We start from the raw sequence: 18559 nt of genomic DNA on the forward strand, positions 1-18559 counted from the left end.
GCACTAGAGATACCCTTATGACGGACCTTCATGGCCTAGGGGCTTGATCATCTGGTAGCCTTTTCGACACCACCCGAGGGCATAATTTTCTTCTAACGGTGGTGAATACATTCACTAAATGGATTTACGCTGAACCCAACATCAACTTGATGACTACGGCCATAGTGTGCTTCACCCACAAGAATGCGATGACTCGTTTTGGTGTTCCTAAAAGGACCACCACTGCCAATGATACCCAAATTTTCATTAGAGCTTTTCACGACATCTGCAACAAATTGGGGACCTAGATGTGATTTGCCTCCATTGTGCGCCCTGAGAGCAATATGCAAGTTAACTAGGATAATGGACACATGCTATCTGGTTTGAAGAGGCGCTTTTATGCTAAGGAGAAAATGCATCTCACAAAGCTACCAACAATCCCGTGGGAAGGAGAAAACTATAGACACATCCCTTGGGGACACTCCTTGTTTGTGGTATATGCTGCTAGAGCCATGCTGCCTTGCTAAACAAGAGTTGGCTCATCTCGTATAGACTCGTACGATGAGGAAAAAGTGATTGAAAGGTGAAAAGATAACCTAAATTCCCTCAAAGAATGGAGGGACCATGTTCTCATCCGATCCACAAGGTACTAGCTATTGCTACAAGGGCATCATGAGAAATGGGTTGCCCAAAGAATTTTTTTGGAAAGTCAATCTGATCCTTCAACTCATACAAAGACTGAAGCTAGCGATAGCAACAAGTCCTCTCCGATGTATGAAGGACCATATGAGGTGCTCGTCAAATTTTTCTTCGGTGCTACAACATTACATAGACAAGAGGAGAGTCATTACCCAGGAGTTGGAACATTGTGCATATAAGGAAGTTCTATTCACAATGCCCTCATAGAGGTAAAGTCCGTCATTAAGATGAACCGTTTTACCGGTCAGTAAATGCTAGTGAAGGATTGTTCCAACATATACTTAATGGTTTCCCAATTATGCAGCTTGTACCGGTTTCCCATTAGAGAGAAACAAGAAGAGAACATTGTGGCACCGTGTTTCTCACGTAGTTTAGAGGTAGATATTATCATATTAACTAGAGAATTTAAAGAGTCGTGACACAAGAAGAGAGGGTGCGGGTCCCGATGATGAATGAGGCTTCGAGATGTAGCCCTTGAGCCCTCTTATACATTTGTTGCCGTGAATTGATGCCTCTAATACTAGTATTACGATACACTTCCTCTGTCCGGAAAAACTTGTCCCTTAAATTGATGTATCTAGCACCAAGTTAGTGCTAGATACATCCATTTGAGAAACAAGTTTGGGACAACCTTTTTTGGACTGACGGAGTACTACATTGATAGGCTACCACTATAATTAATGGCTTTCTTTTCTCTTTTATGTTGGGAGTGTCCGCAAAAATATGCTCAAGTCAGGTGGCGCATGGACAATCTAAAGTTCCACAATATGTACATGACTACACACTAGTACATGCTGCTGAAAAAATTTGAGAGGTCGTTCGGCAACCACCAGGACATCATGTAAGACTTGAATTCTTTCGTATTCCGGATTTATAAAGGTTGGCTCTTTTTAAATAGAAAAGCCATATCAAATGAATTAGAAAGTTTTCCTCGCAGAAAAGAGAGAGAAAAGAATAGAAAGCCAGTGTTTTTTTCTCCAATTGACAAATGGGCTGGACTTGCATGGGCCAATATTACATGCTGGTAGGCCGCTACTACATAGGGACCCGTGCACTTTTCTCTCTCTCTGTCTCTCTCCAAAAAGGCAATTCTTCACTCATTCAGTCCGCAGTCTCCCCACAGCAGATCAAAAAAAGACAGCGGCGGCTGCCGGAGCGGAGCGGCGCCGCCGGCGACCTCAATCGGCCCCGTCCCCGGCAGACACCCACGAATCGAGGTCAGTCCACCACCTTGCCTTCCTCTCCTTCTCCATATCCTACTGATTTTTTCTCTTCTCTCTTCTCCCCTAGCTCGTCGGCGCCCGTGTCCGGTCGGAAGGCGGGGACGCCGCGCGCGCGTCTCCATCCTGCCGCAAAAATCGTGCGAGGAGGTGGCCATCTCTCGACCCCATCGCCGATCCCTCCGCGTCGGGTCATCGGCCAGGTAAGAGTCGCCCTCCTCCCGCCCCCGCCCCTGTTCAATTTTGGCTGCGCAGACAGGTGCGGACGCGTCCCCCTGCATCCCTACCTGATGTTGATTCAACAGATTGCCTCTCCGTGGGATGCTTGCAGTTTTACTGAGCATTTTTTTTATCTCACCTTAGGGGACAGAGTTGGGCTAGACAGGTTCTGTTCGTTCTGTGTTTCTTTACTTTTCTGTAAGCACTCATGTTGGTTTCCTCAATGGAAATAGAAGGGCCAAAATCTTTCTTGCACTACAAACCTTCCATCCAACAAATGCATCATTTCTGTGCTAAAATTTTCCGGCAATTGCACGGGGTTTCGGTTCATTGAAACTGAATTAGCAATGATGAACTGGATATTCCAGTTCTGCAAATGCCATAACAAGCATCCATCTGCAGAGCAAGTGGAACCACAATTAGGCCTGCAACAGAAGTACATTACTCAACTTATACAGATGGCAAACAACAATGAAACAATGATGTTCCACTGATACCAGGAGCATATCTTAGTCCAGTGCAGAGTATAACTAGTTTGTGCTCCACTCGAAAGACAGAGTGAATATTCAGATAAAGCAATACACCCGTTACAGCTATATAGCTTAGATACCTTAATATCCCTTCATTAATTCTAAGAAGTAGACGCCCTCGTGTACCTGACTGGGCATATTTCAATTTCTAGTCAGTAGTCTAGTAGTGAAATAAAAAGGCCAGCAGTAACTCAACAATTAGAAAGAAAGAAAAACTACTCTGAGTAGAAAATAAACATCAAGAATTATCGCAAATATCAACAATAACATAGAAGAACCTGCTCCAGGTGCATAACTTGAACTAATAGACACACAAGTAAAGGCTTGTTGTGATGGGCTCCCACATAAGGTAGTTTCCGCTACCAGATGTGAACGAAGTGTAGCTCACTACAACTCAACTTATATGATGGCACCCTAGGTTATCACTGACATGGATACGACCCAACAAACTTGGTATGCTTATTCTTCACATGGCATCTCTGTTCCAAGTAAAAAGGAAAATCATAACAAGGATAAGATGGAAGCAAGGTAAATAAATATAAATATAAATGAATAAAGCGAATTGGCAAGACATGTAGGTGTACAATGGCAGGCAAATGTAGAGCGCACTCTAAATTTATATTAGTACATTCGAGCGATGTGGATCAAATGCTTTATATCCCAAACTGACTTATTTTTTCTTCTACATTCCGAAACAGAAAAGGTCAAAGCCACATAACAAATTGTAGTGTTCACAAATCATCTGGCAGAAAGCATCTCAAATTATGCTCAACTAATAACTTGTAGGATGTCCCAACGATTTGAGAAACAAGCACACACTCTTCTTCTAATGGAATTGAATGCTCCTACACCTTTGAGGTTCTTGAGAAAATAAAATGGCCCACAGAACCTATCATATGCCTACCCAAATTTCAACCAAGTAGTGCGATGGTTGAAGAACCATTAACAAAGTAATGGAGAGCATGGTATCGTTCGGGCTAAGCAAACATAACAGAAGAGCCGGTTGCATAGCAGGATTGATTAATGTTGGCTGAGGATGATAGATGGGATCGAGCTGCGTGGAGTTGCACTATGTGCATGTGCGAGAACTGAGCATATATGCATACTCGTGTTTGCATTGATGCAGTGCATGTGAGGGATCTAGACCCCTCCTCAGACTGTGATAGGCATCTCCTTGCGGCGTGATAGGTGGGAGGGGGAAAAGCGAGCAAACAAGCAAGCAGGGAGAGTGGGAGGTCATGGACATGGAGCTGGCATGAGTGCATTGAACACCCTCCACCAGAAATTGAGCGAGCCGTTCATGAAGGAATATAACCAAAAGAAGTTGGGGAGCACGGATCTCTACCTCAAAGGATGAGCCCTTGATGATGGACGTAGCTGCTCTTGTGATGGTGTCAACTGTGACTAGACTAAGCTATATGTCCAGATCATGGTGTTCTATGCTTGTTTCTCCGGAAGGGGAACAATTCTGAGCCTTGTAGGCATGGGAGGCATGGGGAAAGGAAGTGTCCAACACACTGCCAAGACTTGGTAAGTTAGCTTCTTTGCACCGAGAAGAGACGGGGGTTCCATCTGCACTAACATCGGATCTGAGACAGCTACGCCATCCATGGATTGGGACACGACAGGACATGGGCTTGCATCATTGCGTTGGAGTCTCCTCCTCCCCTTTCACATGCACCGATGCCACACCCTCCACCTCTCCTGCATGTGCCGCGGTGTCGCCTGGCCTCCTCCTCCTCATAATAGTTTAAGGAGTTGCCTGACTTCGTATGCTTCCCTTGGAGCTGCTTCAATCTATTTCCAGCTAGGAGCAACTTAGATATTGAAAAGAATAAATGACCTCCAAAGACATCTTCACAAGCAAATAACAATAGAAAGACTGAAACAGCCTTTGCAAGAGAATGTATGCTCCTGCCCCCGCGCTGATCGCTGACCAAGGTCACGGGTCTCTTCTCCACCACGCCAGGATCCGAACCAATCTCCCTTTTCCTTATTTAACAGTTGCTCTTTCAAAAATAATAATAATCAAAAACAGAGATCGATGGACACAATGAAAGGCACCTTAAAATTACCAATGTACACAGTCAGTAGTACTACATGTTGGTAAGCATAGATCTGTTGACAATCAACAAATCTGCTGAAGAGATATGTTCGGCATAGAAGAACAATTATTTTCTTGACATAGCAAACAAAATTATATTTTATTTCTACACATACGAGCATTCCACATGTTCCAGTAAGGAAGGAAGTCTCTAAAGATGGTTAGAAACTCATGAAACTAATAGCATATGATCGATCAAGTGCATCAGAATTTAGTGCCAGTAGCAATTTCATTATTTTCCTAGGGACAACAGAAGCACAAGCTACCCATACAAGATAGCGTCACCATACAAAGTCAAAGAATTGCATTTCAGAATGGTAGCAACATCATACTAGTCATTTCATCATAGTACCAGCAGGATACAAGATGACCTCAAATGGAACTCGAATATCTACACATCTCCACAGAAAAGCACATAAACATTTTACCAATTGCTCACCAGCAGACAATTGGACGATCCAATTCTTGCCTGCCTTGTCCTGGATAAAACTAAATGTGTAAATCTGGTGCTGGTTACTACCCACTCAAAGATACATAACTTTGCTAAAGAACAGACAATTAAAGTACTGAACTGATTGACCTGGAGCCTACTACATTGCTACCGCCGAGTGCAACCAACCATGGAGCACTGAACAAAGACACATAACACTAAACCGATTACCTAATCTAGTAGAAACTGAATCATGGAGCGCAGGGATCAACCCAAGGCTATATATAGATTTATAGCATACGGAAACTTGTGAAGTACATACAGGCAGGGGTGTGAAAAAAGTCAGAGATAGGTAGCAGGTGAGATCTAAGGCATTATTGTCCCCATCAGTACCAAAGAAGAAGATTAAATTAAAGGACAAATAATAGTAACACCTGCATTCTCTTCATACTAATTGCTAGTGAGTGTTTGCAAGCTTTCTTTTTCCAACTAGCAACAACACAGTCAGACGAGTAGCAACTGTACAACACAGCCAGATTGGTTTATTTATCAAATGGGCAATCTTACAATTTCTTTTATCTTTTGTGCTGTTACCATCTTTAGTTCAGATATCGTACATTTCCATATGCATTATGTCTGAATATTCCATATGCTACAATTCAGTAGAGACTTTGTCTAAACATTCCATATCCGGCGAAGAAAGGAGGAGGGGAAGGGGATTTACCGATCGTGGTCTCATGGAGGAGCAACATCGTAGGGTAACGGGCAACGTTGTAATACGGTGGTGGAGGTCGCCGGTGGGCTCATCAGTGCCGGCGGCCAGCGGAGTGGGAGAAAAAGCCGACGACCAAGACGACGATGGCGACCAAGAAGATGCCGTCGCCGGCAGCAAAGAGGAGGTAGGGGGTGGATAGTATGAGAGAAGAGGAGAGGAGAAGCAGCGTTGGCGGTGGAGAATGGTGGCGGCATCGCGTGGTGGTGGCAGCGGCGGCGGCGCAGGGTGGTGGCCATAGGAACCCTATGTCAGGACCCTGACTCAATGCCACATCGATCTAGCATGTAACACCTCATATCACTTTGCGGCCTCACGCACGGTATTCCCACGGGTGTCGCCTTACCTTTGCCCGGGACCGTTTGCGCCTTTTGGCACACGTATATGACAATGTCGCTAGCATCCATATGATAAGGAGCCCGGGCTGACATGGCTAGTCGTAAACCCAAAGTGGCACTAACTTACAGGGACAGGCATCCATGACCCAGCATCGAACGTGTCGGTCATCAGCGAGTGAATCCAGGCTGTAGCACTGGGCTAGCAGGACTCCGGTGAACCGGGCTGTAGCGGGCTAACAGGACTCCGGTATTCATCGCGTGACATTTCCCCGAAGGGACAGACACAGGAACGAAGAAGGACACATGCCGGCCAGCCTAAGTGTTCCGGAGCAGTAGCAAGCTACCATGGCTCAGTGGAAACACTAGGAGACATTTCCCGGTAAGAGAGGCTACTAAGGATAAACAACTAGATAGCCAGATCCCACACATACCAAGCATTTCAATAACATACACACAATATGCTCGATATGTGCAAATACAACATGGCATCACAACATGACTCGACGAGTCAAGTATTTATTCAATAGGCTCCGAGGAGCGAGATATTACAAACAGGGGTCTCATGACCCAACATTCAGAGCATACAAGTCAAAGCACATGCGGAAGCTTAACATGTCTGAGTACAGACAACTATAAAATGAAAAAGGCTGAGAAGCCTGACTATCTACCAGATCCTGCCGAGGGCACAAGATCGTAGCTGAGGTAACAAGCTAAACGTCGAAGTCCACGCGGTACTACTAGCGAGACCGAAGTCTCTCTGCAAAAACATAAAATAGGCAAACGTGAGTACAAATATACCCAGCAAGACTTACATCAGAACTAACTACATATGCATCATTATCAACAAAGGGGATGGTGGAGTTTAACTGCAGCAAGCCAGCTTTGACTCGGTGGCTAACCTAAACTACGACTGCAAGTAACTCTTTTGAGGTGGCGCACACGAGTCCACATATTCACCAACCAATACACCACTATGGAACCGCTCCCGTCTCCCTACGAGAACGCCATCCATAGCACTCACGCTTATCTTGCGTATTTTAGAGTATCCACTTTCACTTGTCTATGAACTGATATAAGCAACCCAGAAGTCCTTTACCGCGGACACGGCTATTCGAATAGATGATGTTAACCCTGCAGGGGTGTACTTCTTCACACACGCTCTCACCACTTACCGCCGTTTACACGACATGTACTCGGCAACCTTCAAGCGGAAGCCCAACGTGGGTGTCGGCCACGGCCTGCCTAAACACTCGAGTCTCTAGTCCAGGTTTATCGCCTATTCGGGTTCCATCCATGAGGAGATCCGGCCGGAGTTTCGCTCACAGCCCCAAACGATGTGAACAGGGTTCCGTGACACCAAACGGGCGCCCGGTATACCCGGCCACGTGCCTACCGCGTCACAGCCCACCCCTCCAGTCAGCGCTGCCCACGGCCTCCAGCATACTACAAACACCAGAAACTACTTGCAACTCCTGGACAGAGGACAAGGGTGATTAAGAAGCCGAGAGGGTCCATTGGTTTCGGGCCCAATGTGTGGTAGTAGCTGAATCATGGATCACAAACACAGAACTCAGTTCCTGAGGACGGCTGCAATGAGACAACCCACCATGTACTCCTACATGGCCTCTCACCGCTACCTTTACCAAATCGTGTTCACACACTTAGCTCACACACAGTAGGACATGTTTACACACCTCTGATTCATTCCCGATGAATCAGACCTGACACAACTCTAAGCAGTAGCAGGCATGACAAACAAGCAAGAATGAGTAGGCACAACAGGGCTCAAACAACTCCTACTCATGCTAGTGGGTTTCATCTATTTACTGTGGAATGATAGGTCATGCAGAGGATAAAGGGGTTCAGCTACTGCAGCAAGTAACAGATGAATCGTTGTTGTCCTAATGCAGTAAAAGAGAGCAGGAGCGAGAGAGTGGGATTATATCGGAATGAACAAGGGTGTTTTGCTTGCCTGGCACTTCTGAAGATAGCATTGAGTCTTCATCAGTGTCAACGATCACATCGTCGGTACAACGTCTATCGAGGGGGAACAACACCGGCAAACACAGAAGAAACACGATCAATGCAATGCACAATATGATGCATGCTATGACATGGCAATATGAATGTGTTTTGGGCTAATGCACCTAGCTATGATTTAAATGAAGTTGGTTTGAATACATGATTCAAATTCCAACTCCATATATGGTTATTTAAATGCCCTTTATTTGTTTTGTCCAAAACAGAGGACAAACATTGTTCAAACATGCATGAAAATGGTACAGATGGATTCCTTGAATTTTTCTGATAATTTTTCATATATAACTTATTTCCATTGGAGTTACGGTTGAATTTCTATGATTTATTGAAGTTTAGGGCATTTTCTGAAATTTCCTGAATAATAATAAATCCAGAAAATGATTTATGGCGTCAGCACCACGTCACTGTGACGTCAGCAGAGTCAACCGGGCGCCCCGGGTCAAACCTGACCCGTGGGGTCCATTGGTCAGTGAGACATACACTAAACCCGCGTTGACTCGGGCTTTGACCCGCTACGGGGCCAGCTGTCGGTGTCTGTTAGTGTGCTAATTGGGGGGATTAGCCGCTAATGGCAACGCCACGTCAGCAAGTGACGCCGGCGACCACGGCGACGGCGAGACCTCGCCGGAGTTGCTCGGGACGGCGCTACAGCCCGCGGCTGGTCGCGCTGAGGGCACCAAGAGGGAGCCCGTGCTCCCGCGCATCTAGGGGCGCACGCAGCTGGGCACGGGGAGGCCGGGGTCGACGGCGGCGACCACTTAGGCGGCGGCCGGAGCTCGGGGGTTCGCGGGACCGGCGCTGCGGTGCACGGGAGGACGAGTGGTTAGGTGCTTTGGGTTCCTGGGAGCACGCTGAGGACGACAGCGTGCTCGGACGCGACACATGTGGGTTCTAGCCGCGACAGAGACATGGACGGCGGCAAGCAAGCTCCGGCTCCGGTGGGATCGAGGCTACAGGGCGCAATCGAGGCGGGGAAGAGAGAGGGGAGGCGTAGGAGCTCACAGTGGAGAGGAAGAGGTGGTCAGCGGGCTCGGGGGCGTCCGGAGTTCAACGAATCGGGCGACGGCGACCGGCGGGTCCGAGGTAGGAGACGGGCCCGGTGAGGACGTTCGGGGGGCTTCTGGAGGGCGTGGCTCGGTGAGGGGGTCGAGGACGGAGTGGCGGAGCTTCTGGGCTGATCGGGAGGTTGAGGGAGAGGCGTTGGCTGTGGTGGTGGCGAGCGGCGTCAACGGCAGCACTCGGTGGCGCCGCGGAAGCGAGCAGAGGAGGGAGAGGGAGTCCTGGGAGAGAGGCGAGAGGTGCAAGGGGTCGAGGGGAGTGCGTGGCACCCTCGGGTGCCTCCAGCGGCGAGCAGGTAAGCAGGAGGTGGCCGGGGCTCTCGGGCGCGCGCCACGCCTCGCCTCTGCCTACTGGCAGAGGAAGACGACGAGCGGCGAGGTAGGTGGGCTGGGCTGGTCAGGCTGGGCCGGCTACAGGTAAGTGGCCCAGGTCGACTCCTCTCTCTCTCTTTTTCTAATTATGTTACTGTTTTCTATTTATCTGCAACTGTTTGGCTTTATTAAAAATACTAGGTCAAACCCAAAAATCATGAAACTAATCAATGCCACTGTTTGGAATATAACAAACAACAAACATTTTGGTTTATGATTATTTGAACATTTAAACTATTTATTAGCATTAAATGCCCAAATGCAAATACTTAATGAATTAATCCAGTGACCAAATATGTCATGAAAAATGTGCAACACCTCTGGTTATGGTTTATAACATTTTTCCAGAAATGATGAACATTTTCTTAAAGCCATTTGGATTCACTGAAAAATATTTTTAGTTGAACCTATTTGATTTGCTTTAGTGCTAGGGCTTGGTCATCCCTACTTCAAAATTTCCTTTGAAAACAAACATGATGCATGGATGCAGATGCCACTAATTACAAGCAAGCTCTAGGGCTGTGACACCCTAGAGGAGAGAGACTCGGGTGGGGGAACGGGGGAGTGGAGCCAAGGGTTGGAGCGCTTCTGTTTGTCAGGAACTAGTGGGTTCGGCCCATGGACCAGAACCATTATGAGCCGCTGTGATTTGAAATCAGGCCGCATGGCTCGCACCGCACCAGATCGGTTATCCGCTGAACCCGCTCCAGTCCAGATCATTTTCTTGCTGAACCCGTTTGAACCCGCGCCATTTGAGAACTACACGAAAACCAACCATTTGGACCCTACACGAACCCACCCCAATCCCAGGTTGAGTCGTAAGCAAGAGCTATGGTTACAAAATTTGCTTTACACTGCAGTGCCAGAATGAATTTTGCTCAACTCTTTGTTGATTATCATTGTATGGATATATGCAAGAATAATTTTATGCCTTCGCTTTGTTGATGTCATGGGTGTTTTTTGGAATTTATATACACCATCTACCAACTACAAAACCTCAATTGCTAGAAGTCATTCTAAACACAAACAGTTGGTTACAAATACAAAGGCTTCTCTGCACCGCAATTTACAGGAGGCTCATTTAGACAACTTTGATTTTCCTGTAACCAAAGGAGAAGTGCAGGAATACTACACACACATGAATATTTCCTTTCCTGCAGTTTGGTTCATAGGAATCGTTGTAGGAATTTTGGATGATAGGGAAGAAATTCCTTTGCTTTCACAAGAATCGTACAGGGTTCCAAACATCTACTAGCATCTCTTTTTTTTCTTAAAATTTGCGGATGCCCGAGGCAAATCGAGCTTCATCAAATTAATTAGACAAACAAACTCATCACCCCAGCCAACCACAGCCGCTCATCGTTGCGACTGGGCTGTTCACGGCGTGGGATACGAGAGAAGTGGCATGGTTGGATACTGATTTGTGTTTGATCGTTTTTTAGGGGGTATTTGACCGTTTGTGTGGGTGCCTAAGTTATTTTTTTCCCTTTTTATATCAAAGGACCTGTGAGTTGTTGGTGCTTTTGGTTCAATCCACTTCCGTATATGGTTGACATGAATTAGATGGGTCAATTTATTAAGCAAATACGACATGTTCTTATTATGTTGTTAGGCAAGTTTGTTTATGGAAAAAAGTTGTTAAGCCAATTTATTAATTTTAGTTAGATTCCTTTATTTTTTTTCCTGTTCTGCAAACCAAATGACCAACGTGGAAAAAATCCTGTGTTTTTCATTCCTCTGTTTTTGACCTTGATTCCTTTTCTATTCCCGTGTTTTTTCTATTCCTGCATTTTTCCTATCCGATGAACCAAAGGGAGCCTAATATGTGTCAATGTGATTTATGACCTCAGTTCTGTACTTATATTGCATTATTTCTCTATCTGTTTCCATGACGGGAACACCCAGCTATAACACACTATCAAATTGCAGAATCTGAGCATTTGATGGAGCAACTGAGTCCCAGTGGACCTGTTCCTCAACCCTCATGGTCATTGGATATCATTCCTACGAAAGTAGCTTGCACGCTATCACAGGGATCTAATGTAACTAGCATGGACTTTCATCCTTGTCATACACTATTACTAGGTATGATCAAGGTTGCTAATTTAATATCTAAAAATATATATAGATGCAGTCATAAATTTGCAAGTACAAAATGTGTTTCATGTAATTTGGGTGAATGTTTGGATTTTAACACCCTTATTGATTTTCTTGTCATGTTTACTGCTCACATAGTTGGATCTGCTAATGGTGAATTTACAATCTGGGAGATCGGTACGCGTGAGAGGCTGGTCTCAGAGCCCTTCCAAATTTGGAACATGCAAGCATGTTCAGCACAATTTCAGGTAACAAATTATATATGTAATTTGCTCCTGTTGCTTTTACTTGTAGTCTTGTACCTTGTTTGCAAGCACCTACATGGTTTGATATTATATATGTGGCTCACTAATTATTTTCTATGAGAAAAGCGTGTCGTGGCTAAAGATCCCTCCATGGCCGTTAGTCAAGTTACATGGAGCCCTGATGGATACATGATTGGTTTGTGTCAATATTTCAATCTTTAGCCGGTAACTCTGTATTGCACTTGGTAAATTCTTCGTATTGTGCTCCATTGTTGCTAAGCTTCCTTTCTTTTGCTTTTATAGGAGTTGCATTCACAAAACATTTGATCCATCTGTATGTATACGAGCATCGAAATAAAACACGTGAAGTGGTAGAGGTATGATCTTCTAATTGTTCATCGAACTTCAAGTGTATAGATGTTATATTTCATTATATGAATTGACTTTTGTTACTAACCCATTTATTCTTCATGCCAGATTGAGGCTCATTCTGGAGAAGTTAATGACATAGCTTTCTCCCAGCCAAATAAGCAACTATGTGTTGTCACTTGCGGAGATGACAAGCTTATTAGGGTACCTAACACATCTTAAATGGTTATCATCTATTTCATTTTCCCCTAGCATGGTCCTCTGTAACTTACTTTCTATTTTGTAGGTTTGGGATATGCATGGACAGAAAATATATTCGTTTGAAGGGCATGAGGCACCTGTGTATTCTATTTGCCCTCATTACATAGACGATATTCAGGTATGTGTTGTCTGAATACAGTATTTAGGCATTAACATCTCAGAATGCAATGAATATCGACGGTTGCTCCTTGGTCTGTATGCTTCAAAAGTCTACTCAACTATAATTTGAATTGAGGCAGTATGAGCCATCATGAGGGCGATGACTGTATTTTGTGTTCCGGGAGAAATTTATGAGTGCATAGTTTTTTCAAGCACATCAGCCTTTATCTGGTGTACTGATACATGATTTGATACATGGTTTTATTGTGTTCCTTGCAGTTTATTTTCTCATTTTCCCTTGACGGGAAAATGAAGGCATGGTTTTATGACAATGTGGGATCTAGGGTGGACTTTGATGTTCCAGAAAAATGGTGTACTACAATGCTCTATAGTGCCGATGGAACTAGGTAAACATAGATGTGGTATTTTGCTCACTAGAAGCGTTTCGATGTATTGTCGATGTAATATTTACTTGATGTCGATTTGAAGGTTGTTCTCATGCGGAACAAGCAAACAGGGAGACTCACATTTGGTCGAGTGGAACCAAAGTGAAGGATCTGTCAAGAGGTCATATTCTGGATTTCGTAAAAAAACATCTGGTGTAGTACAGGGTGTCGTGCAGTTTGATATAGCTCGGAATCACATTTTAGCTGCTGGCGAAGATAATCAAATTAAGTTTTGGGATGTTGATAACACCAACATGCTGGCCTGCATTGAAGCTGGCGGAGCCTTGCCAGTTAGTGTCTGTTCCCTATTATATTATCAACCTTTTTTCTGCATTTGTAGCAATCTAACCTCTGTACATTTTAATAGAGCTTTCCAAGATTAAGATTCAATAAAGAAGGCAATCTTCTTGCTGTTACTACAGTAGACAGTGGCTTTAAGATAATTGCAAATAATGATGGGCTCAAATCTTTACTGTCTTTTGGTAACCTGCCTTCCGAAGTGTTCAGATCGCCATATGAAGCTTCTACGGTGAAGGTAAGCACATATTTTCCGGCCTTCTATTGTCAGGACAGGTTGCGGGTATAGTTTCAGCAATTTTCTATTAAATTAATAGGTCTCAGGTGCTCCTGTTGTCTCGGGCATCTCTCCTAACATTGGCCGAACTGATCACTTAGACAGAAACTATCCTGCAAAGCCATCTCCTGTACTGGTATGCTGATCCATGCCGATCTAGAAGTAAAAAAAGACTTTGACTAGTTTCATATGTGTTAATGCCTCTATGTAAATCTTATAAACAACAATCTAAGCATCATCTAACTTAATCATGATAATGATAGAATGGCGGTGATCCAGCATCTGGAAGCATAGATAAAAAGCGAAGAATTTCAGAAGAAAAGTCTGATAAAGGGAAACCTTGGGATCTGAAGGAAGTTCTAAATCCCCAGAAATTTCGTCTTGATACAATGCTAGAAACTGACCAAGCCAGCAAGGTTCGGCCCATCTTATTCTTGATTGTTTGTTTGTACTTCTTATCACAGACCTTTGTTGATCTCCAAGAATAATTCTTATGTGATGTCTGCATGTGCTGGAAAGGTATCAAAGGTGCTCGACGACGATGACCTCCTCAGGGAGATCATTATCCGCGTCGGCTTCCCCACCACCCTTGTCCGTGCTGCCCTTGTCTGCAAGCGCTGGTACCATCATGCCTCTGAACCCGCCTTCCTCTGCCGTTTCTGCAAGCGCCACCCGCCCTGCCTCCTCGGCTTCTACGTCGAGGACAGGGAAGATCATAAAATGGCTTCTATTCGCTTCTTCAGTTTGCTAAATAAGCCCCAAGAGCTTGCTGCCGTCGTCCGCTCTCTGCTGGGCTACAGTTGGGACGCCTACCGCGGCGCGCCGGCCAACTTTCTCTGCTCCCGGAATGGCAGAGTCTTCATCAGCTTGTACGACCAGGTCAACCGTAGCAAATTTACAGTTGGGGCGCACAGTCCATTATGTCCTGAGAGAGGCCTGACTGTTGTCCCACCATTCCCACACATTGAAATCCAGGATGGCTATTCCGGCACGATGAATGATCTCTTCTCGGTAGAAGAAGTCAATGACTTGTCCTTGTTGCATGTGTCGGTGGTGTCTAACATGCAGAGAACAAAATCTACGGTGCACGTACATATGTGGCGACATGGTGATGGTGTGTGGCGCACGTATCTTACCTTGGACACAGACCAGCTCCTTGATCTGCGACGGGAACCAAAAGCTGTGCTCGCCAACAATAAAATCTACATAGCAAGCGCCCAGAGCGACATTGTTGTCTTTGATTTGACTGCCTCGAGCATATCTATGTTTCAGCTCCCACAAGGGGTGGAGTATGGAGATAGAGATACCATGTTGGCACGGGCTCAGGATGCTTCTGGTGTGTATCTCATCCATGCAAAGAAGCTTCAGCTTCACATTTGGCTCCACAAGGGGGACAACTGGTTGCTGGTGGACACCATTTGTTTGCGTGAGATGGTTGCTAATATGTGGATTCCAGGTTACAGGGTTGAGGATGAGTCCTACGCTCCTCTCCGGATAAAGCATGTGGGGGACTATGCTGAGTTTATGTTCTTGGAGATGGGTCGATGCGCACTTCAATTAGATGTCAAGTGCATGCAGTTGCGTAAAGTGTATATCATGGCAGAAGAAGAAGTGCAATTGGGTGATATCCATCCTCTTAAGATGATTTGGCCGCCCATGTTCCCTGCGCTCAAGGATAATCCTGCAAGGTTTGCCTTTTGGCCTTCGGATGATTTGTATATTGCTTTTGTTCGGGTTACATAGTTTTGCAAGGTGCACTACTCATTGACTGTTTGGTATAGCTGCGGGATGGTGTTAGTATATGATTGATTCTTTAGGCCATTTTTACAGTATACTAGTTTAGCGACATAGATAATGCTTGCATTAAGATGTCTTGTCACTTGTGCATTAAGATGGTGTTAGTGGTGTAATATTACATGGTGTACTATGTCAAAAGTACAAAACGTGTATATAAGAGTTGAAAGTGCATAGCCTTGTTATCATGTTGACCACTTCATTGTCCTGAAATATTATCGCAAACCTGAAATTTTAGCTTCCCATTTCTTAAATTTTGGTGTAATTTTTCACTGCCTACCTTTGTGCTGTGAACCTCAAGCTTATGAGACATTTTCGCTGAACTTATGTATGCGATTGTTTTATTCTGAAACTTATGCATGAGATTGTTAATACTTATTTTTTTTAAGAATGTCACTTAGTGGATTTTATTTTTTTCTTGACACAAGTGGTTGTTGATTTTACATGGTCAGGTATGATTCATCTTATGCATGAACCGTGAAAGTTCGTTTTATACTTTGGGTAGTTTGTGCTTGTGTGTGAATCACATCTTTCTCTTTGGATCTTTGGGTAGTTTATGCATGAACTGTGGAATGCAACTATGAAATGGAAACATGTCAGACTGGAATATGAGGGCATTTAAGCTTACAGGTTGGAGTTTTTGAAAAATAAAATTAATGATAATAAAAATGCTATTGTGATGCTGAATTAACTCTACTCTATCCCGATGCTTTTGTCTACAGCTCTTAACACCTAATGACGAACATACATACTCACAAAGTATAATTAGCTGCTAACTCCATATCATCTAAAAAAAGGGGACTTGATTATGTGGGTTTAGGCACTCCAATTATCATGGCATAGTTGCTAATCAGGTGCATGTTGCCGGCTGATAGTGACTTGATTATGAGGTAGCTGCTACATTCAGTATACACAAAAGGGTTGCAAAAGTTTCAGTTGAAACAACTCCACATCTTTATAGAATGATATGTACAACATGATCCCCATTTACTCTGCTTCAGTTTCAGTTTTGTTAGTAGTTAGTTTCAGTCCCGGATGTTGTTTTTATTCAGTTCCGTCACTTAGCTGTACATATTCTCGTAACCAGATATCTGCCTTTTATTTACCACTACATGAATCACTGGAAGTAGTAGTTTGTGGCTGTCATGTTAAATATGTTGTTCTTTTGCGGTGATTCGTTCTGAAACAACCTGTCAGCTCATTTATATATTTATAAAACCACGCATTTTGATGGTATAAATACTCCCTTTGTTTTTAAACCCTTTTATCCTACCGTAGCAATTTGTTAGTTATTGTCTGTGTCGATGAGAGCAAGATCAGTGAAATAGTTTCTGAAATCAAAAGTAAACTTATTCCAGCATCTGGTCTATGTACCTGTGTGTGCAAATCCATTCATATTCTGATAGTTTTCCATTTGTTCTGCATTTAGTATGGCTCTTGACTGAAATCTTAATGTTTTTGTATTGCTTTCCCAGTTAGCAGTAGTAAAGAAAAACCTAGTGTAGTTTAGGGATGGAGCAATCATCGTTTATCAGTCAAGGAATTTTTTGTTCATGTCGACTTGCAATGTTTATTCATATTCAATACAAACTTCAGTGATGCACTTTTGCCATGTTCTACCAACTTCCTCGTATCATTAGAAGGTCACCTTGATCCTTAGTCTTCTAAGTCATCACACATGTTTAATACACAGTCCCAAATAAATTCATATATGATGACCTCTGCAATCTTCTTCAGCTCCAAATAAATTTTCATGGAGGGGGCAAAGCTCAAGTTAGAAGAGTTGGAGGGGAGCCAGTCAGCACCATTTGATAGATGAATTGCAAGTGCAAGTGTACGAAGAGGAGAAGATTGCACAGTAGTCATGTAAGAATAAGATTCAACTCGAGGCCAAGCTAGCATTTAGGGATGGGAGGATAGAAGAGCTGGAAGGGGAGGTTGAAGAACATGATAAGAAGGATGATGCGCAACAAGAGCTCAAAGTCGCGGAGATAAGATGATCAGATTTTCAGTGGCATCCCTCCGGCAGTGTTGGCATTACCTTGGCTGCTGTCTTAACTTGCATTTATGTTAAGTTGTGACTAGTAAGGAATCAACAAGTGATTATGTGAAAAGTGGATGTTGAATTTTAGATCATTGCTTTGTGAATAACAACTCTGTCCGAATATGCTTTTTTTTTCATACCAATGAATGGTGTTTTAGATATGTACTTGCAGTCCATGTTTTATGAATAACAATTCTGCCAAAATTAGATGGATTGAAACATAGTATTACATCACAATACAATACCATGTTAATCACCAAGCAAAGTAAATCAAAACTGCACTTAGCAGTCACTTGGGTCCAGCCTTCCCATAAGAGTCACTCAGAGCAACAGTCCAGCCTGAACACGAGCTTCTCGGGCGTCAAGGCCGTGCCCACAGGAAAGTAGCCTGAAATTACATTACATTCAAGCACAGCGAGCTGCATCAACATATACAGCCAACATGTTACAGAGAGAGGTTAATTCAGAGATTACCAAGCCGCTCAAACTGGAACTTGTGGCCGACAATTGCGGTCACAGGCAATGGTACATCATCTGCGCCCTTTACAACCTCTTTTGAGTGTGGGCTGAGATCGCACAGCCAAATCTTCCGATTCTAAGAGAGCAAGAGACGCTTCACAAGAAAGCGACTTGCCAGTCTGTGCATTTTCTGGGAAATGCATACCTAGCAATTAAATTGACAAGAATCGAACTGTAAACATGCCAACGAATAGCCAATGGGTTTCATGTATAGCCAATATATGAATTTATTCTAAGCCCAAGTGAAGCATTGCTTCCAGTTCAGAGCACATGTTTATGCAATTTTTATGTTTACGAAGATGTTTATTGCTTACGTATCAAAGTTGCTGTACTTTTTTTGCGGGCATGTT

At 44.0% G+C, this 18559-nt stretch overlaps 1 protein-coding gene across 1 annotated transcript; it reads left to right on the forward strand.

The window, feature by feature from the left end:
- The first annotated feature begins 1768 nt into the window (after window positions 1–1768).
- Window positions 1769–17851, forward strand: LOC123132109 (protein TPR1). The gene is made up of 16 exons (XM_044551866.1): window positions 1769–1895; window positions 1969–2101; window positions 11691–11846; window positions 11997–12106; window positions 12230–12299; window positions 12407–12480; window positions 12581–12676; window positions 12759–12851; window positions 13112–13239; window positions 13322–13568; window positions 13646–13813; window positions 13893–13988; window positions 14116–14268; window positions 14372–14731; window positions 14828–15540; window positions 17384–17851. The coding sequence occupies exons 3-16, from the start codon at window positions 11705–11707 to the stop codon at window positions 17391–17393; spliced, it is 2460 nt and encodes an 819-aa protein (XP_044407801.1). The 5' UTR covers window positions 1769–1895; window positions 1969–2101; window positions 11691–11704; the 3' UTR covers window positions 17394–17851.
- Window positions 17852–18559: the final 708 nt, after the last annotated feature.

The sequence above is a fragment of the Triticum aestivum genome, chromosome 6A, assembly GCF_018294505.1.
Source record: "Triticum aestivum cultivar Chinese Spring chromosome 6A, IWGSC CS RefSeq v2.1, whole genome shotgun sequence".
In the NCBI taxonomy this organism is placed as follows: domain Eukaryota; kingdom Viridiplantae; phylum Streptophyta; class Magnoliopsida; order Poales; family Poaceae; genus Triticum; species Triticum aestivum.

Bases quoted from the DNA above. Each gene is read 5' to 3' on its own strand.
- LOC123132109 (XM_044551866.1), top strand. From the start codon at position 11,705: ATGGAGCAACTGAGTCCCAGTGGACCTGTTCCTCAACCCTCATGGTCA. The intron at 11,847-11,996 runs GTATGATCAAGG...CTGCTCACATAG, and splicing joins TTGTCATACACTATTACTAG to TTGGATCTGCTAATGGTGAA. The intron at 12,107-12,229 runs GTAACAAATTAT...CTATGAGAAAAG, and splicing joins CATGTTCAGCACAATTTCAG to CGTGTCGTGGCTAAAGATCC.